This window comes from Toxotes jaculatrix, chromosome 23, assembly GCF_017976425.1.
Source record: "Toxotes jaculatrix isolate fToxJac2 chromosome 23, fToxJac2.pri, whole genome shotgun sequence".
Lineage (NCBI taxonomy): Eukaryota > Metazoa > Chordata > Actinopteri > Toxotidae > Toxotes > Toxotes jaculatrix.
Window position 1 is genome coordinate 7,586,372 of NC_054416.1, and position 24,472 is coordinate 7,610,843.

A 24,472-nucleotide genomic window follows, 5' to 3' on the forward strand; every position below is an offset into this window, starting at 1 on the left:
TAAAACAACAAAGTAAACCCCAGTGTACGTAATAACAGCTTGTGCATAACATAGTGCTAAACATAGTGGTAAACACGATAGCAGATAATCTCCTCATATCTGATCCAAAACATCCCGTCTTCTGACTGCTGGCTAATGTCAAATTGATGTAAACAGAACAGGATTCAATATCTTAAAAAAAAAAAGAAAAAAAGAAAAAAGTGGGCCTCGGAAATATTGAAGGGAAAAGGATAGAAATGCATTCAGCATGTTTGTTAGCCCTCAAGGAAACACACAATGGTTATGCTGAGAAACACTGGATGTAAACGTAACTGTATCTATTCACAGGGAAACTCCACAGTGGACCCACCATTATTCTGCATGCTCAACAGACTGGACGACTGTAACAGCACCTTGGTTACTGAAACTAAAACGCAATTCTATCTCCTGATTTTACAGATGGTTGATGTATTGCTTTCATTAAACTGGTTAAATTACACAGAATCACATGCTTATTCTGCTGACTTACTAAGCAGCCCCACTGGACTGGCTGTGAGTAAAGTGCCTTGCTGAAGGGCACATTTAAAGTAATTACTGAGAGTAACTGAATGGAAATCCTACTTTACTTTCCTGGGATCACAGATTATTTGATCTCTGACTTTGAACCGGTGACTTCACAAGCTGGCCGACCTGCAGGCTGCTGCGGTGCTCAGGTCTTATGAGTCACTGGACAAAGCTTCATGGTCACTTTCTTTTTTTTTCTTCTTTTCTTTTTTTACTGCAACTTCTTGGATATTTCTGCTCAAAATAAGGCCACCCATGATAACAACGCCATGGTCCCCAAATCAATTTGCGGCAGGACTACGTGCCCTCCCCCACATTCTGCTATTCACCATGTGTCACGCCTTGTCCCTTGCCTCATCCTTCAATGGCTGCGTATAATTGTTCCACCGGTGGCAGGCTTTAATTATTCACATGATGCCAAGGCTCAGGCGGTGGCAGCTATCACCTCATCCATCACCAAGAACTATTGCTCCGCCAATCTACAAATGCACTGTCTACTAGTTGCGCGTGTGTGGCAGTGTATGTGTGCGTGCCATATATGATAAACATCTCAGAAGCGAACTGCTGATGCTGGTCTTCATTATTTTCAGATGGGTTTGAGATTAACAGAGAGGAATGGAGGGCGATCCTCTGCTTGGCATTACACTGCTTTATAGACCACTTTGTATTTCAGAGGAAAGGGCTGGGAAATTATATCCTATTGGGCTTCTGTAGGAAACACAGAAAGGCAATCTCTGCCGCTCCCCATCTTTCTGTTAATCTCCTGTCGTTTTCTCTCTCTTGCACTCTCCATCTCCCTGTTCATACTCCCTCCTCCCTCTTCTAAATCTCTCCATCTCCATACTGTAATTTGCGCATCCTAAAATGCTGAAGACATTAAGTACAATAGCCTGACATTCATCCAGCAATACTATCTCCCTGAAGTTAGCATTTTTCACTGTCAAAACAATGTCAATTCAGCAGTGGGGAAATGCTCGCAGCTTAAGTAACCGTTCTGCTTCATTAAAAGTTGATGATGAGCGATTGCTATTGGAGAGTCATCCGTGACATTGCTAAAGCCCCTCACACCAACACAAACCATTGTCAAGTTGTTAGCAGGGCCTCTTATGGTGTAGATATACAAAGAAAGATGTGGTTAAGCAAAGACTATTGTTTTTTTGTTCTTTTGACTTAACCACACCAGATCAGGATGTAGACTAAATACCCAGATTCTACATTGTTTTACATTATAAGTATTAATTTTCTTTTTCTGAAGTGAAACATCGGCATTAAGTTTGTTTCCTTTAAACATATTGGACACATTTATTTATTCCAGGAACAATAACAGGCAGAAAACACACAGATGACTGTATCTCAGCTGGTCCTTTAACATTAAACACATCCCTGAAAGAATCTGTGGACTAATGCACTTTTCAAGGAAGCTGTCCATGTACTCTACAGTAATGCATGGGTTTGAATGCTACTTTCGCAAAAATGAATGTCAGATCAATTATTTTCTGAAATGAATTGTCTCAAAAAGGTACCATCACGTAATCCTTCCTACATGCAGAAATGCCAATTCCCCTGCAGCTCTCAGACAGCATGGGAGGTCTTATGTGCTTACGAGTTAGCTCCATGTGTACTCACACTCGGTCGGTGCCGTAACTTCGGTAGTCAACCGCAGCTGAAACGGCCACAATTAGCGCGGGAACTCCGTAGCCCACCAGGTAGAAGTAGCGGCGGCGCGAGTGCTCACTCTCGAACACCTCCACCAGCATGATGTAGAGCTGGACGCCCTCCAGGAACATCCAGGTGAACGCTGCCAGGAAGAAGAAGTGGAGCAGGGCGGCAAAGACGGCACAAGCAATCTGGGAAAGTTTTATGGTCACAGAGGGAAAGAGAGAGATAAAGAGGGAGGGAAAAAAACATATTTCAATCCAATTCACTTCTGGGTATTTAACTCACTGTCTGAGGGATTAAATGCCTTGCTAAAGGGCATAATATGACTGGCAAAGTGTGTCATCCAAGTGACTATAACCGGACAGCATCGTCTGACCTCTCCATGTTTGTGTCTTCCCAACAATTAGCATTGCTAAGCTTTGTTTGGCTGAAGTGATTGGATGTTTGCCTGTAGTGACTGGCAGAAGAACGCTGCAGCTACCGAGTCCATGTGGTCTTGTTTGTTTGCTTGGTAGCTGGCATGGATGAAAGAGAGATATGAATGAAGAAGTAAAGTCAACAGTCCAAGAGCCATTTGGAGCTCGCTGCATTTCATACCACGGCCAGGTGCGAGCACACAGTGCAGTTAGACTTCCTGAGCTGATAGACGTACGTACAGACGAGGCATGGACGCAGCAGACTGTCATTTGCATGTATGCGCGTGCCCACACACTTTCTAACGATAATAAGATACAATACTTACATGGATTGATCTAATTATTGGCACAGTTGAACATAACTAGCATATTTTGTCACTGAAATGGATTCAATTAAATAACTAAAAGGTTGAGTGGACATTAATTGCGGTCCGGGAGAGTGATCTTAGAGCTGGGCTGTGAATCACACCCATAAAATGTTATGGAAGGGAGAGGTGCAGGGCCAAAGTATTATCTTTAGCTTCACAGGGAAGTAGCTTTTTGCTGCTAAACTATGGCCTGTGAGTTTTGGTTGAGATACTTATAGTGATATTTGAAGAGCAAAATATAGATTTGTTTTGATAGAATGAGGCTGGACAGAAGGGAATATATCATTGTTATTCACCTGCCCTGGTAACGCATTTGTGAACTGCGTGGGATAATATGATATAAACAATAACAATAAATAAATAACTCCAATTATTAAAAAGACTATAGATGCATTCCAGTGTCTGACCCCATTATAAAATTTATAGGCACAGAGATCATTTCATACTGCGCTCAGACAGTACATTCACAATCACTCAACCTTTTTTTTTCCCCTCCGAGAGCAAAGCTAACCGTGTACTCTGCCTCATTAGCAAGCAAAAATGACATGATTGCAAGAAGCTGAAGATGGAATAAAGCCCTTTGCCGCTCTGTATACATGCAACGACTCCGCATTTGTCTACAGTACGAGTGCAAAGCGCACACACTTGACGATGACTGTACAGTGACAGCATGCCTCCACCTGCTACCACAGCTGAGCTCTTAGTGGAAAGTTATGCAACCCAAACTACAGTTATTATACTAGAGGAGGGTTTAACATATTGAACAGTTTAATCAAGATAAATCTGAAGCGTTTACCAATTGGGAAAATGCACCAGGAGGTGACTCCGGGGTGAGCATGTACAGTCTAAGAGTGATTTAGATAAGAGGATGTAATAGTGAGTTGGCAGGTGTTGGAGTGCGAGTAAGAGACAGCACGTTCAAGTATGTGTTTGCTTCTGTGCAACCAAGAGAGGGAGCATTTGCTGAATAAAGAAATCCAAGTCTTTTCATTTAGTATTTTGTCTCACTGGGGCAGGCAGAATCAAAAAAAGTTCAGGGTCACTGGCGCTCACTGGGAAGTACCACTCACATCACAGCATGGCCCCAGGGGTTACGTCTTTTCAAACAAACAAAAAAAAAAAAACATGAGGCTCTGAAATGTAGTGAGAAAATAGTGAACATTTTTCAGAGGAGATTAACACAAAGCTTCCAAGCAGCACTTCTAGCAGCCCCCACACACTATGCACATGCAAAAACATTTTCCACTAAATAATAATTCAAGAGATTTTTTGTGCAAGGTTCAAAGAAAGAGTCATATCTTCAGTTTGCATCTAGACACAATCTACACACTTGTAATGCAGCCCTTAAAGGCTTACATAGTAAAAAGACTGGCTCTAAGTTGTTCAAAAGGCTTTTACCTGATTATCCACTTGGACTAAAAAACAATTCAGATATCACATACATACTGGTCTGTTTTTTTCTTCTCTTTTTGTACTTTTAAATATCAGATTACCTAATTATACAGTTTTCAGCTGAGACCTCAAAAGAACTTATTGAAACACTGGCAGAAGATTTTTTTCTCCAAAATGTTGAATTATTCCTTTACATTTTCTCTTGTTTCACTGCAGAGTCTTACCGGCTGGTCACCCCGATTGATGCCCACCAGGAACAGGGACTCAGCAATGAACAGGCTGATGCACAGGTTCTTATGGATGGTGTTGCGGTCGCTCTGGAGGCCACGGAAGAAGCAGAAGGTGAAGAGGCTGATGAGGAGGCAGACCAAGGACAGCAGGATCCCGACCCAGGTAATGACATCCAGGAGCATGTCGTGAACAGGGTCTGTATTCTGAGAGAAAGTGAAATATCCAAATCAATTGTTGGTTCTCATTATGTCAGAAAAAACACATCTTTGGAATTTTTTTTTTATTATTATTGTTCAATGGTATTTGACAAAACCCTTCTGAAAAGTGAACAGATAATGTATGTATGTCATGTACTGAGATTCATTTGTAAAGAAAAAAACCCCAAAACAAAACAAAATAAAAAGCAATCTTTGTAAAAATGAAAAATAAAATGGCTATAAAATTAAATCACCATTCCATCCCAGCAACAAGCCTAAAGCTTTTATTTTCATTTTTGCTTTTCTTTTTTTCTTTTAGGGGGTTTCAGAGGGAGTGGGGCTGGGGGATGTAAAGTGCATTCACTCAACCCTCCAATAAACCACTACACAGCGAGCCACAGGTGGCAGATATGAATCATGAATTAGTCAGTGTGAATCAATCTAAAATGCCCCCCTATTGTTTCATTTTGGTCGGGCAACAAAGTGAAACAAAGTGAGCAGTCCAAAGGGCCGCAGGTGTCTAAGACCATCACAACAGGAACACAATCACCCCACAACATGGTCAATAACTTTCATTGTTGCTTTTAGATAATTTGCTCTTTTCGAATAGTAATTTGCCACCACAGCTAGTTTTTGGTGCTAAAAAGCCTTTTTCTGATATAAATATGTGGCTTTTTAGGAGAGATAAGGATCAACAGTGATTCCGCTGCAGCCATGAAAGAAAATTTACATCAGTCCATAAAAGTCAAGTGCACATAGGGACACTTGGGCAGAAGAGGGAAAAGGCACATTAAAACAAAGACATCTGAAGCCACATCTAAACATGGCAGGAGTAAAAACAGCGTGAATGTGGTGTAAATGTAGGTCAATGTCCTCTAAAACAGTGGTACAGTAGAAGTACAGATGACACTTTAAAAAATCCTAATAAAATATAAAAAAAAATTACACTTTAATTTTACTAATAGTTCAATAATATCCTGTTTAAAATCACTGCAAATGAACAGATTTGGAACATGACGGGTGGTGTCGATTAAAGGGTACTTAAGATCATCTGACATGGCTGGGGGGGAGCACATCTGACAAACAAGACTAGAAACCTCTGCTCTAACAGATTTAACACTGTACAAGCAAACATTACCAAAACAGATGTGCAGATTCCCAGTGCAATTTGCATCTGGACCACGGAAATCATTACCTGACAATTCAGCATCACGCTACCCGGTAGGGAAGAAAAGGCTTTCGAGGACAGATGCCAAAACATGTGATGTGCATTAAAAAAAAATCTTCTATGTGTAAAACATGGAAATTAGCATCAGAGACTGACATCTTGATTTATTAACTAAACATAATTACAGCATCCAAACACTTTGGTCAGCTTCTGAGGCTTCTTAATTTCCCAAAGGAATTGTCCTCCTTTTCAGCCTGCTGGGCATTGATTTAAAAGTAGGGGAGGGGTGTGGGTAACTTTAAAGAAATGTGCCAACCTCCTTACAATTGACTGTCATCCCTGCTGGGACTCAAGGACCATATGGGTGGAACTTTTGAGTTTTGACATGATGACTACGCCTGAATGCTAATGAAGATCAAACAGGCGTTATTTAAACACGGAAGAATGTTACAATACTTAGAGGCATACAGTTTATTGGCACTGACACACCATTAAAAATCAGCACAGGTGAAAACTAAGATATAGACTCCTTTACTGTGTATACATTACGCACTGACACTGTATATTAACCGCTAGACTTTGAGTACAGTTTGGCTGTTTGATATCAAAGGCTGTGTACTCAGTCATTTGCCTCCAGCAAATAATGCATGACTCCGAGCTACAGCATAGGACAAACCCAAGAAAATATTTGCTTACGTTGAGGAATAACCCTGCAAAAGCATACTCTATGTCTAATATGTCTCTCAAACAAGCACCTCTTTAAATCATATTTCGATCACAGTCAGCAGTATTTCCTGCAGGGGCAGGGAGAGAGGGACCATCAACACCCATGGGCGGTTTTTCTTTATTTAATTTTTTTTCTTCCAGCCCACTCACCCCCCCAGTCAGGTTACAGTGAAGAAAATTGGGGGATGAAGCATCGCACAAAAGCCCTGTTTAGTGGCAGCTCAGCTAACGCTAGCAGAGAGGGGAACAGATGCTGATCATTAAGGGGCTCTGGTACAATAACAGCCGCAGTGCTCCTTGAGTCTGGGGAGAGCGCTCTTTTGATTTTCCTGCCTGATGAGCCGTTGTGTATATGTTGGGGGGGGTGGGGGTGGCGGCAAGATGTTATATGGAGCAGACGTCTCTCTGCGTGTATGTGTGTCTGTCTGTTTGAAAGCAAGGCTGATTTTAGCCGCCTTACTTTAGAGGAGAGCCTACGCAGTGGGTGGCAACAAATGTTGATGTTTGTGCTTGTATACTCTGTAGGTGTGTGGTGCACGGGACACATAAGTCTGTTTTCAGTCCACTGCATGACAGAGGTATTGATGCGGTGGGTGGTACTAGCTGCAGCGCATTGTGAGTGGACCCTAAGGTCTCCTGGGCTTGCGAGCTGTTCCGTGGCTGCAGGCTCTATCCATCACAATCTCACCTTCAATTGGAGAGGGGCCAGGTCAGAGAGAAAGAGAAGACAACAGAGGAAAAAGAGACAAAGCTATAGAAAGAGAGAGAGAGAGAGAGAGAGAGAGAGAGAGAGAGAGAGAGAGAGAGAAGGGCAGGGAGTATATCTACACCTGGGTGATGGATTTACTGTGAAATGATTTCTTTGTTCTGGGATGACAATGTCTCTGCTGAAAAGTTTCCCTTAACTGGGGGCTCTGCCCAGGCAGGACGGCAAATAATGTGATCTGCGGAGCCTCTGCACCTAACCTCACACCGACAAGCCTCCGTGATGGAAATCCGTATAGGGGTCTCTAAAGTGGGCAGATATAATTTGCTCTGAAATTCACTCTCTGTGTTGCAAGGGCAGCCAAGTCATACAGCATCCATGTTACTTAGCGGGGCGAGGCACGTTTGTACACATTTGATTTGTCTTCCAATCTGTCTCTCCAACATTTCTCTCTTATTTCTTAAACACACATATTTTTCATTCCAGAGATGCCTGAGGAGATTGGCTTTGGCCCTTATCTGCTCGCACATAGCACGAAATAAGGTTTCTGGGCACTCGAGCAGTCTGACGAGGAGGAGCAGACGTGGTAGTGAGCACTGGTCATTCCGGCCAAGCCATCTGAACCTGACATCACATCATATGCACTTAATTACCATAGCATCCTGTGTTTAAAGCCAAAATCTTATCGACCGGGTCTCTGAAAAGTGTAGGAGGGTGAAGTGGTGAAGAGAACAGAGCGTCAATCCTTTATACCTCAAAGAACCCCTCTCAGCATGGAGCTATGAAGCCAATCCAATTAAAATGCATAAATCTCCCTATATGCCTCCAGAGCCGGGCTTTGACTCATGAAATACGGTCAGGCAGGGCAGACATTTGCGCTGAGGGGTAGTGGCCCACTGCAGGGAGTCATGTGACAAGTTCACCTACGGTACGACCAACGATTTATGATCTGCATAGGGATGAGGAACAGTTGCACAGAGGGCATATGAATCAGGGGTCCTGGCAAATTCGTCACATTTCAAAGGGCTGGGAGAGAGATTCCAGCTTGCTTGGCGGGAGTTGACATTCAGCACATGTACCTAATGTCACACTGTGTTCTAAGCTACAATAACTATGATATAATGTCCAAGCATCCATTTCGGTTGCTATGGCAGTTAAGATGGTCTCTGTCTTCTGAGACCGTGCTTTAAACGTATAAATAGATTTGTTTTGAACCATCTCTCCTGCGGTGTGTACAGTAGCGTTCCCATGCTTATATGTTGCACAACTAACCTTGACTGTCCTTTCTCATCATAGTTACTGCCTGACAGTGCCAGCGTGGAGATGTTCTGTGAGGACAGTGATGAATGTTGCCCAAATATCACCCTCTCCATCATCCAGTAGGATGTGCCATTGATTTATACTTACTAGTCTGTCGGGAATAGTGCCACTTACCAGTAGCTCAATGCCTCCCCGGGGCCTATCTTAGCACACACATCTACTACGTAAATAATGGCCTGTAGGTGGAACCAGAGCAGGTCTATATTTCTTGAGCTGGGGCTTGTGCTTTAGCCCATATTTAAAACATTTTTTTTCTTTTTCTTCATGCCCACTAGCTATCTTCACAAATGGCAGACTTAAATTCAAAAGAAAGGGTTCAATAAGGTGCCTTAGGAGCTTGAATGGGCATGAGCCATTAGGGGATCTTATAAATATGTCTAAAGCAGACCCTGATGAAATAGTAGTCCATGGTGTGTTTGTTGTGACATTCATTGAGCTCCTGTATCTCCTGAAGCAAGCCTAAGTGACCCAGAAAGGTCCATGCAACAAAGAGACTAATCTGTTTGCCAAAAAAAAAAAAAAATAGTTAAGATCACCATGATTATCAAATGATAGGGAAGTCAAATGATCTAATTTGAAAGTTTGATGTGCTGTGCAAGTTCAGCACCTCTAATGACAGAGCTAAATCCTGCCTTTCAATATTGAGTTGCGCGGAATGAATTTATTTCCACTACATTTTAAGCATCTTTGATCGCAGTAAATGTCTCTAGGCTCAGTTACGGGACATCTCGAGGTTAGAATCATCAGCGTTCTTTGCAAAGTCACATCAAAGTACACCCACTCTCACATCGCTTCCTCCAAAACCCTGTTTGCAGTTTTTCTGAAAAGATACAAAAGAGACATATAATCTCTTACAAGCAGCTGCCGTCTGAGTACAGTTTTAATTTGTTTATGCGGCCAACGGCGCTTCTCTGCTCAGACTGCAGGATCAGTCAGAGGCATCAGCTCTCTGGCTAGATAGCCCAAAATTAGCAAACAAAGGGTTTGAGTGGCAACATAGGCAGCAGTGACAGCACTCCATGCCCTTGTGATCGTCTAAGTGGCAGTTACCTGATCCCCTGCCTCTGACAGATATCATGTGAGTGGGTGTAATCCTAAATAGAAGGAAGGCTGGGTTTAGATATTTGTCATTAATGAGTTCTTGTGAGTCTGCGACTTTAAAAAGATTTCACATTTGGTAATTTGGTTACGACCATTACATCAGAAACCACCAAGGCTCTAAACATCTTTGGGTACTCCCTCGCAAATTTCCAACAACATTCCAACATCTACAATATGTGAATTAGAAATTATTCTGAGGAACTAATTGACTTCAAACATAATTAATCCCGATGAGACACAGTCTGGAGTTTCTCCACTGCTGAGTGTGTCTAATAATTTCACACATTGTACAGTACATTCTAGTTCAAGGGTTTCTTATGAATATGAATGTGTGGGCAAAGTTTTTTACCTTGCCCACACTTACAATTAATGTCAGGTTCAGTGTGATTTCAAGGTTTTATTGTTAAAATGCACATTAGTGGAAATGTATTAGTTTTATAACAAATGTTCTCAAAAGACTGAAAGTTTAGTCCTAAAGTTTATGGTAGGTAATGACAATGCATCACATCCCACTTGGATAAAATCAATGTCTACAATCCAACTTTTTCACAAAGCACTGGCTTCGGTTCCTACCAGATACGAGCTCAAATATGAACACACATTTGAATTTTGCTCGGTAAAACCGTGCGGCAACTTGAAATCACCGTCAAGGACAAAATGACAGCGTTCATGATGTCACATGCAAAAGCAGGAACATTTAGACACTTCAAGCTTTGCATGAAGTAGGTGGCACTTTGAATGCAATCATAACTTCATGCTAAAAATGTTCCAGTGCAATACAGACGACGGCTTATTAAACTGAACATAAAGATCTCCGAATATAACACTATCATTACTCTCAACTAGTGCGCAAACGATCCATCGGCCAAAAAAACAAAACGAGATGAAAGATGATGGCGATACTCTAGCAAGCCTCTGTCCTCCAAAGGAAAAGTGGAATTACAAAGTGCCTATCTTTTTTTCTTCTTCTGAGATGCCACTGAGAAATAAACAAGGTTAGAATATAATCTGTTGCTCTGAGGGTAATGAGTAATAACAATGCAGAGATGAGCTGTGGTATGTTCTGTTACCATGGATACAAAAACAGATAGTCTCTTCAATTTTTTAAATTTCTTCCTCTGCCTCTCTCTTGTGCACACACACTCCCACTTTCCCTCCATTCTCTGTGTTCTCAGATACAACACGGTGACAGTTTGTCAAATAAAAAGCCTCAGAATCTCCCATTCAGTGGCACCTCCCAACAAGCTGCCTTTTATTACATCCAAGTGGAAAAGATAAAGAATAAGAGAGGGTGAAAAAAAAACCTCTATCAGTCAGAACTGGGGTGTAACTACCGTCCACTTTCCTTTGGTGGATGCAGTGCCACAAGCAAGCCAGGCTTTCCAAAATGTTAGGGACTGGCTTGACTGAAAGCGATCCTTTTACTGCTTTCTTTTTTTTTTTTTACTGCTTTGCTTTCTGAAGGCTGAAGGCTCCCATTCTTCGAGGTTCCCTCTCTATTCCAGACTCGGCTTCAGTCCTGCAGAGAGCTAAGTGGGTCCAAAAGTCATGGCTACTGAGTGACAAACACTAGCTCTCTTTAGCTAGAAGTAAACCACACCATAGCACCATAGCAGACCCCCCTGGAGTCATGTGTGTGGAGAGAGGAAACACAACTACAAAACAAAACTCAATTTTAGATTTTGTGTATGACTGTGTGCATGAATGTTTTTGCAATTGAGTTTGTGGATTGTATCTGTGAGAAAAATAGAATTGGACTGGGGAATAGAGAGAGGTGGAAGAAGGTCTAGTGGCTTCATAGACAGGGTCCAACTGGGACAGCACTCACAGAGTGTTTTTTTTTTTCCCTCCCACTGATTCAGAAGAGAGGATCTGGAGAGACAGATGCCATACCAGATACCAAGAACTACTCTGCTATGTCAGCAGCTACCTCCTCAAACTTGCTGTGACAGAAATAATTAAGCCGTCTGACAGCATCAGACCGTCAACACAGCTTCTTTCCTGACCGGCAGTTCTCCTACCTTTTCCATCTCCAGCTTGCTCGATTTTTCCCATTTCTGTCCTCTTCGCCTGTTTCCTTTCCATTTCTATTTTTTCAGCTTCATGAGAGCTGCCCACAGTAATCACTCTACACAAATCTCACAGCCAAATTATAAATTTTTTACTAGAACCGTTTTTTTTTTTTGTTCAACTTCCATTAGCACCTCCCCGTTAATTGCTCTCCTCTATTCCAAATCACACTTACTGTACTGCACTTATTTCACTTTGTTTCTGTGGCTACCCTGAAGGCACAAAAACAAATGGTGCACTGAGAGAACCCCACAATGTGGGGATACCATGTAAATGTTTTTTTTTCCCCTCCTTCCTGTATTTACTGAAATAAATAAATACACAAATAAATAAACACATTGAAGCGTAAATAAAAGAAATAGTTGGGAATGGCTCAGATTAACTAAAATTTTAACATTGGGGACAGGGGTGTTACAGCTTCAATCCAAAACTAAATCCCACCAAATTCAACAAATACATTTAGGTTTGGCTCTCAACATTTCTAAGTAGCAAACTTAAATATTTCACAAGTAAAATTCACCTCAACCTATTGGTAAAGACATTTTTTTGTTTACTTGCCAAAAGTTAAAGGGGAGAACATACCACTCTGAGCACTAACTATGGAGTTTGCAGTAAGAGGCCATTTGCTTAGCTTAGAAAAAAGACTGGACTTAGGAGATGATATATATATATATATATATATATATATATATATATATATATATATATATATATATATATATATATATATATATATATATATATATATATATATTGAGGTTCTATTGAGGTTCTAACCAGAACCTCAATAGCTCAAAACAACACTGTTCTTAACATTTTGTCTTGTGTACGGATAAAATAAACAAGATACAGCACATTAATCACTGAGTTTAAGAGATGCTGGTCAGTGTACTTGAACTTTGAAGGTTGTTAGGCTAATTTCTAAAATGTGAAATTACTCAGGTTAAAAAGCACTGATTTTTTTTTTTTCTTTAACTCTGGAGAGAGGTAGGCTAACTGTTTCCCTCTGCTTCCAGTCAATTATCGATTCTTGAGCCAGCAAATAATTTCAAACAATTTCCCAAAGCATCAAACTATATATAATATTGACATTCACAGAGCTGCATCATGTATTGTTGTGGAAATTACATATTTGCTACAAAGCTAAATTACTACCTAGAGACAAGATAAGATTGCTGAGATGTGTTAGATGTACACAAATCTGGTTATTTTTCTAACTTCCAAAGGGGAACCGCCAATCCAATCCCTTACTCTCTGTGTTATTATAAAACAATGAATAACTTCCAAACGTTGCCAGACAAAGAGAGGCAGTAAACAGAGAGGTAAAGGCATAGTTCTTTAGTAACTGTAATCAAATGGCTCATCTCATATATGGAGCTTAAAAGATATACAGCAAATATTTTTTATATAACCAAAGCACAATGTGTGTTGTAAACAAGAATTGTGCTGCTGCTGTGAGACATTAGTACACAAAACACACCACACACTGGTGTGTATATACAGTATATTTAAGCTAATTCACACATTGGAGGTTTGACGTGGCTGCAATCAATACACCCTTTACACTAACAGGGTCATTGTTTAAAACCATATGAACAGAGTGTGTATTGTCCTTTTCAGTGTTAGTCTACAAGTGCTGTGAAGGTCAGAAAACAATTATCTGTGTATTTTACCCTGTGAACTAAAAAGCAAGGGAACTATAAAACATATTGGCAAACAGAAATGAAAGGGATGCATTCTGATTCACAATACTTTACACTGTCTGGACCTTACTTTTCTTGTCAACCAATCATTTTGGAATGGACTGAAAACCGTGATGGCTGAATGCATTTTCATTTCTCTCAACTGCATTTCATAAATTGCACATTTTTGAGGATAAATGGGCCCATTGAGAAGCAAGAAAGGAAAAAGAGCTGGCCTACCTTGACATCCACATGAGCCATGAGGACAGCAAAATTGGTTAGATGGGTGCAGGAGCATGTGGTGTGTGTCCTGTTGGTGCCTAGCAAACGACAGTCCTGCGTCGACCAGTAACCGGTCATTGTTCTCTTGGAGTAACTCCAGAATGAACAGTTGGGGTTGAAGTTCTCCTCAGATTGCTGTTAGGATGAAATATGAAATAGAAAATATACATAAGTGAATAGAATCAGACAAAGAGTAGAATTAAAAAGAGAAAAACACAGTGTCCCCTGCTAGGTGAAATACAGGGCTCTGGAGTTAACCACACATTAGCTCTGTCCATTTCTACATTCCTTTGTTTCCAGAATAAACATCCTGAAAACAAGCTATTTTTCCCCCTGCAATCCATATCTATTCTAAAGTGAATAGCAGGTGGTTTTACTGTCATACAGCATCAAGCGGCCCCATGCCTGTTTTTCATTGTGTTTTTTGACCTTTCTCTTTAACTTTCACTGCGTGACAATGGACTGCCCCACTGTTTAATGGGCACCACCGCTGTCTGCGCCAGGCTACGGCCCTAACGACAAGCACGCCTCCCCGCTATCTCGCTTGCCATTTTATAAAAGTCATCCGCAACACTGAGGTTGGGTAACACACAAGCACAGCAAAACATAACTGCTGATAAACAGATACATCAACAGCCTTTCCCTCTTGAGCCCAATTTCTTTAGTAGCCTCGGAAACAAAGAAGAAAAAGTGACTCACTATCCTTTCCTCAGTGACTCACAGCTTCCAAGGTTAAATGTATCTTCCTTCTTACTATAAACACTGTGAGGAGCAGCAGTTCTTCATAGTTTCACACTTGCTCTAGGGTAATTAGTCTAATCAGGTTTATCCTCTGTGAATGTAAATTTGCCGCTGATTGAGTTTACCCTTCACAGACCCAAACCCTGTGTAAAATATTCCACAGCAAGGAGATAGCATGACCCTCTGTCCCATTAATGACTTTAATTGGTCCCATTAAGTGGTGAGGCAAGGAAGCGAAACAATAACTAGAGGACACATCATCATCCCACAAGACCAGTGATCCAAAGCCTCATGGTTGAGAGGGGGACTTAACGGTGGGAAGCCTGAAAAATAGGAACCCCCTGCTTAATATCAGAGTCCATATAACTGAGGTTCATTTTCAAGGGCAAGTTCAAGTTGACTCAACATGTCAGACAGACAGTATTTCACCCATACAATTTGCTCCAGTATTGGCTGCATGGGGCTCACATTCAGCCAACTTAGGGCTGCATTATTATGGCTAAAGTGATATGATTGTTTTTCTTTCATCAGGCAGTTATGATAATGACTATTATTTATCAGTCTTTGATTCTAGGAGCCAAATACAAATTAAAAAAAAAAAAAAAGATAATATAACTGTAGTAAAAAATGATTTATCCCCACAGAGAAGAATAAGAAAATGTTCTTGCCTGCAGCCATAACCAAGCATGGGAAGCAGAGACCAGTTAATCAGAGGATTCACTTCACAATAACTTAAACTGATTGGTTCACCAGTTTACCAGAGAATAGGGAGCTCTTGATTTGATGCACCAGAGCAACCACTCTATACGCAAAACGTCAATATTGCATCCAATCAAGTTTAATTAATTGCAGAAGCCAAAACCGTAATCATGATTATTTTGTGATTAATTATACAGCCCTCAGTGTACACAAAATGTATTCTATATGTAAATGTCTGTATGTTTATGACTCTTTAACGTGATGAAATGACAACTGCAGCAGCAGCTCTCCTGGTGCTCTCTAGTGTTGTGAAGTGGAAGAAGCTATAGTGCAGAAATACACTTTTCCAAAAGGGCACTGTTTTATTGAAATTACTTGAGCTGAGTAAGAAAAAGGGTATAAAAGCGCTAGTGCCCCAACATTTGACCAACAGTAAAATTACTGAATCTACAGTCCAAATTACAAATTACACTTAAGGTAGGTGAGTCACAGCAATAACTACGCTGACATCGCCCCTTGACATTTTCCAGCCATTTAATTTTGACATCCATAAGCTATCGTCCTTTTACTCTCTCCATCCCTCTGTGCTCTGTGTTTTTCTGCCGTTGTTGCTTCCTTCCAGGTCCCTCCTACACATGAGACCCGCTGCAATTCTCTTATGGTTGTTCAACATCCCTGATAATCGCTGAAGGCGCTGTTTGTAGACAAAACAGGGATATTTCGAGGGTAGCAGAGTGTGGAGAAGATAATGGAGTCAAGAGGGAGAAGTCGCGACTCCCACAATGACTAAGCAGCCTCCAGTGAGGCTCAATAAGACTGATATTTGTTCAGGAGATCAGGCTGGTATTTGTTCAAACTAATAAACGACAACATGCATCCCCGGCACCACCTTGTGAGCAATGTTGTTTGCGACAAATTTAATTTTTTACACCTATCTTTGAATAAAATTTCCTTATTTTAGCTTAAGTTTCTTGGTTTGAGATGGGATTTTTCTATTTTTTGCTGCGTCCCAGGGATAAAGAAAATTGTGATGGAAGAGTTCTGTCAAGAGAGTGAATGTGCAAGTGTTCTTTGTTTTTTTTTGTGTGTGAAAGTGAAAGGGACAAAAAAGCACATCGAAAGCAGAGGCATTAACATGAAAATAAAAACAAAACACATTTCCACTCAGAGATACACACTCATACAGACGCAGAAAATTACCTGAAGATGTCTGATGGTAAAAATGACTGGGTCTGAGAGGTAGACTTTGTTAGAGTCCTTGTTGATGGCAGCCGTTATAACCGGTGAGTTGACAATGACAGAGTAATTGGTAGCCATGGCTTCACTGCCCAGCTTCATGCTGGCATTCTCCGTTGAAAGGTAGACTCCGATGTGTTTGTATAAGACGAATGCTATCCGAATCTCACCTGCAAGAGGATGATTGGGTAAAGAGTTCAGTCTTTCACAAGTATTCTTATGAAGTATTCTTGTGATATTAGTTAGTAAAACTTAAGTTAACTGTTTGATGTTGCTAAACATTTCCTCTAACCTATTTCAATCTATAATTTCTTGCTTAATGACATCATAGTAAGTAGATGTCAGCTGCCTCTCATGTACGATGCAGTTCATTAGAAGAATCATTGGTAGCTGATAGCCACAGCTGGAGAAATGTGTCCTGCTGGTGTCCATTTAAAAACACAGAACCTCAGTGTTGCTGGGCAACAGAGGGAGCGGCAACCGCAAGCACCTTTAAGAAACCTTTTTCTTTATGGACCTCGCTTTATGCATGGGGTCACCGTCAAGTTGACACAGGAGAGGGTCGTCCCCTAGCTGTTGCCACAAAGCTGGACACCTAGAATATAACTGTATGTTGTAGGATTATGATTTTGTTCAGTTGGAACTGGGAATCTAACCTAAACTTGGAAAAATAGCCCCAGACTAAAAGTACCCAAAAGCAGGTGCACATTGTCCACATACTTTTGGCCATGCCATCTAATACAAATATAATCGGATAGGAATGTGCATGATGGTCCATTTGGGTCTGTTTATTTCCTTCCATCTGTAGTCCATCAAGAAGGAAGAAGTCCAGCTTTATGCTATTTATGTGGCTCGTAAATTGGACGGCTGAACTTCAGCAACACTGGAGAAATACTGGAAATAATAACAGAAAGAATAGTGGAAACAATCCCTCAGCTGAAGCCTTGTTAACACATGAATCAGAAACTGTATGTGGTAAAACTGTCCCAAAAGAAACCGATGTCAAGACTAAATAGTTCCAGAAGAGGTAAAAAAGGAGGAATATTTGCTCCATCAACAGTTTTTTTTTTAATTTAGTAGGCTATTCAAAAGATGGGGTTACCACTGTTCTATTGGCACTGTTAAAGGCGAGCATTTCTCTTGTTAATAATTTCCTCCTCTCCTTCTCTCTCCTACACATCCCTTTCCCCTCCTGCTGTCTCCCTTTCGAACACTGATATGAAAGAAAGTTCCCTCTACCGTTACTGAGATCACTCAATCAGATGAAAAGAAAACAATTTGGGTGCTATAGCACTGGAAGATGGAGAAATATCCGCCACCCTGCTATAATGATCCGCCTGGGCACGGCTGGACATGGACTTAGTCATCCAGCGGAGAGGCAGCGGGCGCAGCTTGAGTCGATTCTGATTTGCATGAGCTGATAATAAAGTCTAAAAATGGGGCTGCATTGCTCCTGAAGATAGCTATGTATTGTGTCTAACTGCCTCATTTACAGTTTAGAGGCAGCACTTGAACGTAACTAATTCTACAGCCAGGGCCCTATTTGAAGACTGCAGCATGATCCCTGTGCTTTATATGCAGCCCAACAAAGGATTTGGGAGGCAATTTGAAAGTTATTCACCAGCATGTGCAATGAAATCCCTACAAAACCACTGCAGCCTCATTCAGTGTCCCATCCAGAATTGGAAAAGGAAAAATAACAAAATGAATTTTTGATTAAATTACAGAGGCTCTTATAACCCAGAAACTTTTCAAGTAATACAACAGGATTTCTGTTATAGTCAACTAACAGTTTGTCTGTACAATTTCTGTTATATCACCAATCTGAGTAACTCACCTAGTGAAGCTGTGCAAAAGGCATGATTACACTCCAAAGCAACAATGGGTGACCAATAAAAGCACATTCAAAGGTTTGACTACTCACCATTTCGTCCGTGCTGCTTTAGCGTGTTAGCAGAGAGGTGGATCGAGTTGCCTTGTCCTCCAGTTTGTGGGAACTTCAGATCTGGCAAATTCCCATCTGTGCTCATCCTCGCTACCTCCAGCTCTGCGCACACAGAGAACAAACCCCAGCAAGACAACATTTAGTAATAATTAATCATTTCGTTCTTTATGACACACAAGCTAAAAGACATAAAACTCTATAGTCAAGAAACTGCAGAGGCAGAACAGTTTTCAATATTCCACTTCAGCTGATGTCTTAAAAGGGAAGATGAGAAGATTGATAGCACACACACTGTCACATCGTTTAATAATTTTTAAAATATCGGTCTCTTCAATATCCAAGTCTTTTCTGAATTTTCCCATGCATAGAACTTGCGTTAAGTAACACTCAGGTGCCTAAAAAAGGAAAACATGGATTTGTCACATCAGCCAAAGTCCATTATTCATGGCAATTAAATTTAATGGATGGAAATGTGCTCCACTGACCATACACGGCAGTTTTACAGTAAGTTCTCTGCTGATGTCAGTTCTCGCAAATCATAAACACTGGAAATTTTCTTCTATCTCAACCTTTAATCCCACAGCACATGAACAAGGCTTTCCCTTTGTCTATTAGAGTCAACATGTGCTAACTTTGAGACTTAAAAAAAAAAACATGCTTTCAGCAGGTGCAAATGTCTAAATCAAAGTGTAAAACTAAATGAACAATAAAACTCATCATAGATGCTTTTGCACCTGACCTGTGTGTGATCTACTTGTCATCACTGCCATCAGGTAAAGACCTAACAACTACATGAGACTGCGGCAAACTTCAAACACATCTCTGATTCTAAAAGCCATCCTCCTGTAGTAGCTGATTCTATTAATCAGTGCATCTCCAACGAGCACTAAATGTAACACATCCGGTCTTGATTCACACCGCTTTGAAGGACTGCCTCCCTCTCAACTCTGTGTGTGCAGGGGAGGTTAGTGTCTCACCATAGGCTTCTTAATCAAGTGATTATAAAGTGTTCAGGTGACATTGTTTCTTCTTAAACTGTAAAAAAAAACAAAGGTTGTCTTCGTCCTTTGAAACAAAAGAAAGACACGTTCATTTCAAGGAATCTTTTTCTCGTGAAGAGCAGACAGAGCGAGAGATACAAGGAGGAGATAAAGACCAGCGAGGGAAGACGAGCTCGCTTCTGCGGCAGCGCAACAGCTGTTGTGTCTGAAGCAAGCTCCTAATTTATGGTTCAAAGACTCTGGCGTCATACAGCAGAGGGAAATGAGCTGCTGATAGGAGCCTGGCTGAAATAAAAAGCTCATTCCATCAAAGTTATTATACTATGATACAATTCAGTTTAATAAAGCAGTTGAGTGTGCTCTAATCTCAAGTACCGGTGACCTGTGTGAAGTCTAGGCATTCCTAAATGTCACATTAACTCCCAAAGCACCGAGATGAATCCACTGATTTATTACAGTGCCAGGGAGAAATATAGAAAAGAAGGTGCACAAATGTCACATTCCAAAAGAAGAGGTGAGCAGTATAGAGTAATCCAGGTTGTAGGTGTTAAGTAAACAAGCTGCCAGTACTGCGGTGGCATCTCACATGGAAAGTCACGTAGTAATGCTGTGGTTTATGCAAAGGAAGACACTTTTTAGCCACTATTGAGTCTTGCACTGGCTAACTGGCACCAGCTGTTCCCTCCGTCTTTCACAGTCACTGGCTCCTTCATCAGCGTTCAACCACCAGCTGACAAGAAACGTCCACTCTTAAACGTACAGGTGTGCAACATGGCTATTTTAATCTGACACATGTAATATAATGAACACACACTCATGCCAACACCATTTGCTGCTGCTTCATCTCCTTCCAACCCCCCCCTCAACCTTGCCCTTATGTGCTGTATTTTTAGTTTTGTTTTAATTAAGATTTAATATTATTAAGATTTTATATTATTATATTAAGATTGGATTCATTGAGAGATCCCACAAACAGCATAACATTTCCTTCCAGATCTTACCGTAAAACCATCTGTTAAAATGGTCAATAAGGCACAGACTGAATTATTTTTCCTCCCAAAGGTGATGTCATGATCAGTTTCAGACTAGTGTCCCGAGACTATATAGGCTCCCTTCATCTGTCCGACCATGAGTCGGCCAAATCTACATTTTCATGGACATCGATCCTGCACTCCCTTCTGCCCAGGCACCACGTTAATGGCACTCACTGCTACAGCAACACACAAAGTGTCTGTCAGATTAGTCTGCAGTGGAAAATCTCAACTTGAAACAGCACTTTGTCAAGCGCGAGAAATAGAAACTTCATTAAGCCTGATAAGGCATTCAGCTGATGTGTCAGCGGACTATGACACCTCTGACTTTGATAAAGGTTAGCGCCCACGAAAAGCTACAAAGGGGGCCACATTAAATCCTTCCTTTGTATCTGTTCTCATACCAAGGCTTCCCATACTTTCTCTTAAAGAAAAAAAAAAAAACAACAAAAACCTTTGTATTAACATTCTCTTGTGCTTTTGCAAAGGCCAGGGGGTTTTGGTGATACATTCCTATTCAACTTAGCTAAGACAATACCCCAGATAGCACACCATTCCCTGGATTCCAAGCCTGCCTTTAGAATAAAGGAAGCATTTTTCTTCTCCCTCTCTCATTCGCTTTCCCCTGTGTGGTTGTGTAAAAGAGCTTACGATGGGCTTTAGGGAATTTCTTTGATGCCATAGTAGTTGTTGGACCCAAAGGCTATACCTTCAAAGCCGGTTTAAATAACATGCTAATCGGCAAAAATCTGTTCATAAGATTATCATGCAGAGAGTGAAGCACCCTCTCGTGCAGACAAAGCCCAAGACGAGCACATGCACTGTGACGTGTAAACACAAACACAGACACAAAGGGTGAGGAAATATCCTTTTTCTCTGAAAGCAAAGAAAATAGATCTCATTATCATCATAATCCTAAAATTAGAACAAGGCATCCTTACTGTTTAAGTTTCAATTTAAAGCAAAGAAACTCTGGCTCACGCTGACATTGAGAGCATGTCACCAGGTGCAATGTGTGTGAGCTACAGTACACCTGCAACACCCTTCTCTTTATTTGTAATTCAATGTGAGAGATCAATAATTAGCTGCTGCAGTGATTATCAATGTTTAAATGGGCTTCCTTGTCCTCATTTAACTACCCTGCATGGCATGAGCGATTGCGGGAGCCAACTGGCTGAAAAAAATAAGCCGAGCAAACAGAGAGATAAGGCCTAGTAAACATGTCACCAGCACATAATTAACCAGGCTACCACTATGTGCTATAAAGTTGTGCAGGCATCGTCTCATTCCCTTCTCCAAACGAGCCCAGAATCTCCTTAATACCCAGATGAATTGTGTGCCAGATACAATAAAATCTATTTTATTAATTCTCCTTACGCTTGCTTCCTTTTAAGTCAGTAGACCTATATTTTTAGGTTGCCATGGCAGCAGGAACTTGAAAAAAAAAAAAAAAAAACGTTCAGAGAAGAGGGCGATACATCATAACGTTATTTTTTTCTTAACTCCCCTTGCCCCAGTAGCCACTGTCTGCAAAAGAACTTATTTAATTCCATTTTGTGCTTTGTAAATGATTCTCAATGTAAACTGCTGGTTTAATATATTCTACTTTTCAACAACTGATGTATCCAGTTTTCAAAAGCCCCACTAGGGAAAACAGTAACGACAGAAGTTCCATTATCGGCGCTCACTTGCTATCTATACACTGAATAATGAGCGCTGATCCCTGATCTGCACGACTAGTGGTTAATTCCGGCTAATAATTGATATGAATATAAACACAATCATTTCAGATGATTGTCAATTTACAGCTAACTGCCGTCAGCCATAAACAGCCCTGCCAAACTTAACCTCCTGGGAGGGAGAAAGCATTAATCCAGTGACCTTGACACTTGTTCCACAGCCTCAAATGCTCTGCTGCCAATATGACAGCACCCTGAATCAATAGCAGTGTGGTGAACTTTCTAACCCCTGTACAATGGACAAGAACACTGAAAGATGAAACACTTCACACACCAGAAAAACACCACTGGAAAACATTAGGAAGACCATACCCAACATCCAGCTCTTTATATTTACCTTCTAATTCTCTAAATATTATAATTAACTATGCTAAGTCTTCCAGCTGAGCTAATAATCTGTTTCCCAGCTGCTTGAAGAGAAATTAACTTAATTCTGTCCAAGCTGGTTTACTCATGCAAATGAAGACAACCAAATTAAAGTGTACTTTGCTTGCTGGCACTCAATTTTTAATGTTTTCATCCCTGACAAATAAAATAGGAAATGCAGATACTTATACTTTTTCCATGAACTAAACAAATCATTTGTTTGCAGAAGTATGAAATACTCCCATCCAGCCCATTACACTGGTATTAGCCCTGAACATGTTGACCTTATTAAGTGGATCAGATATTGGCTGGATCGACTGATTCACGTTAAATTACTCAAAAACACAAAATGATGTCATGCATTGTTAAGGACAGAGGAGCTACATAATAAAAAAAGAGATAAAGAGCTACAGAAGCATTCAAAGACATATACTCACGGATGTTGTCGGTGTTCTCTTGCACAATGTCCGTCTTCAGCAGGTTGTCCGCGAGTACGAAGGCCCCTTGCTCCACCGTGTCCAGCAACATAGTGGCGGCCCTCAGCTGCTCGCCAGTGCTCAGCTCCCTCCACGCCGCCTGGGCCTGCGGTTGCAGCAAATTGTTGACCGTCTCCACCATGGCCTGGGGAGCCCAAATCATTGATTTAGTGAAGAGAAGCTAAGCTGGCGTGGGACTGCTTTTGTTTGCATGGTGATTTGGTAAACGGTTTGAGTGAAGGAAGATCAAAGAGAGTTCAGGACTGAAAAAACAAATCATACAATCCTGTGGGATTGTGCAAGGAAGAAGCATGAAGACTTTTTCTCCCTGTCTTTTTCATTTGAACTGAAAATTCTTTAATCAGCTTTCTACTGAGCAATTTCATGACCCTATTTCCAATTCATTTACAAGTTATGCTTTTGGACATGGATCGTCAACTTGTAGCAGCAACACCTGAATGTATAATGACACTGGATATGATGCTAGCTTGCTTTTGTTTCTGTTTCCTTTTATCTACAGGAAGAATTAATCATGTAAATGAATCAGAGCCAATGCTTACAAGACTAGAGGCCAATTCTTACATGACCTGAGGCTAGAGTCTTTAATTGGTGTGATAAATGTTCTTCCATGCAGACAATCCCAATACACAAAGGCACTACAAAAAATAACCACAACACTGAGACATTCCAATGGATGTACAAGGTATTTGCTGGGAGCAGCTATCTGCAACCATTCAGCTGAAATCTTTTCGGCATATTAATGGCATTGAACAACTATTATGCCTTCTTTAATCTTCACAAAACAATGCTGAAGCTAGTAAGCAAGGAAGAAACAAGAACATTCTCAAGACAAGATGAAAAATTAAGGGTCATTAAAGATTTAAAAATGCCAATGGCAAGATTTATGAATAGAATACTAATTGGTCAACCAAAGCAATTCATTCCCAGTACCACTGCTCTGAAGAACAAAATGAGCCTGACTGCCCTTGGAAAAAAGCTATTTCTAAGCCATTACAGTACAGTAGGTGGTCAAACGCATAATTATAAGAAATTTCCTGCACTTCTAATAATAGTAACACTCCATGCTCTACAGAGAAAATCACACATCTGATAAAAAATGTGTTCAAATTTTAATACTCCGTTTGCGCTTCTTCAAAAGCCACTTTACACACTTGTGACATCTTGAAAGTGGAAGCTATGATGTATGTAGAAAACAGGGGGGTGTCATGCTGCAGAAGTTCTCTCTGAACTTTGCTTAGATCCCCCTTTTGATCAATGGATTATAAAAGGGAGTAAGAGTTTTAGTGTGAGTCCAAAACAGCATGCGGATAAAGCCAAAGGCAATAAGAGAAATCTTGTGCTCGAGTGTATGAAATG

General features: G+C 40.8%; 1 protein-coding gene across 1 annotated transcript in view; it reads right to left on the bottom strand.

Annotated features, from left to right (window-relative positions):
• The window catches only part of LOC121176663 (adhesion G protein-coupled receptor L3-like), a 210,133-nt gene that overhangs the window by 23,184 nt on the left and 162,477 nt on the right, over positions 1–24,472 (bottom strand). The window contains exons 12-17 of the mRNA XM_041030692.1: positions 23,057–23,240; positions 18,462–18,584; positions 16,502–16,707; positions 13,820–13,996; positions 4,603–4,812; positions 2,170–2,390 (exon numbers count right to left, since the gene is read on the bottom strand). Of these exons, the coding sequence (XP_040886626.1) occupies positions 2,170–2,390; positions 4,603–4,812; positions 13,820–13,996; positions 16,502–16,707; positions 18,462–18,584; positions 23,057–23,240 (1,121 nt within the window). The remainder of the gene's footprint in view (positions 1–2,169; positions 2,391–4,602; positions 4,813–13,819; positions 13,997–16,501; positions 16,708–18,461; positions 18,585–23,056; positions 23,241–24,472) is intronic.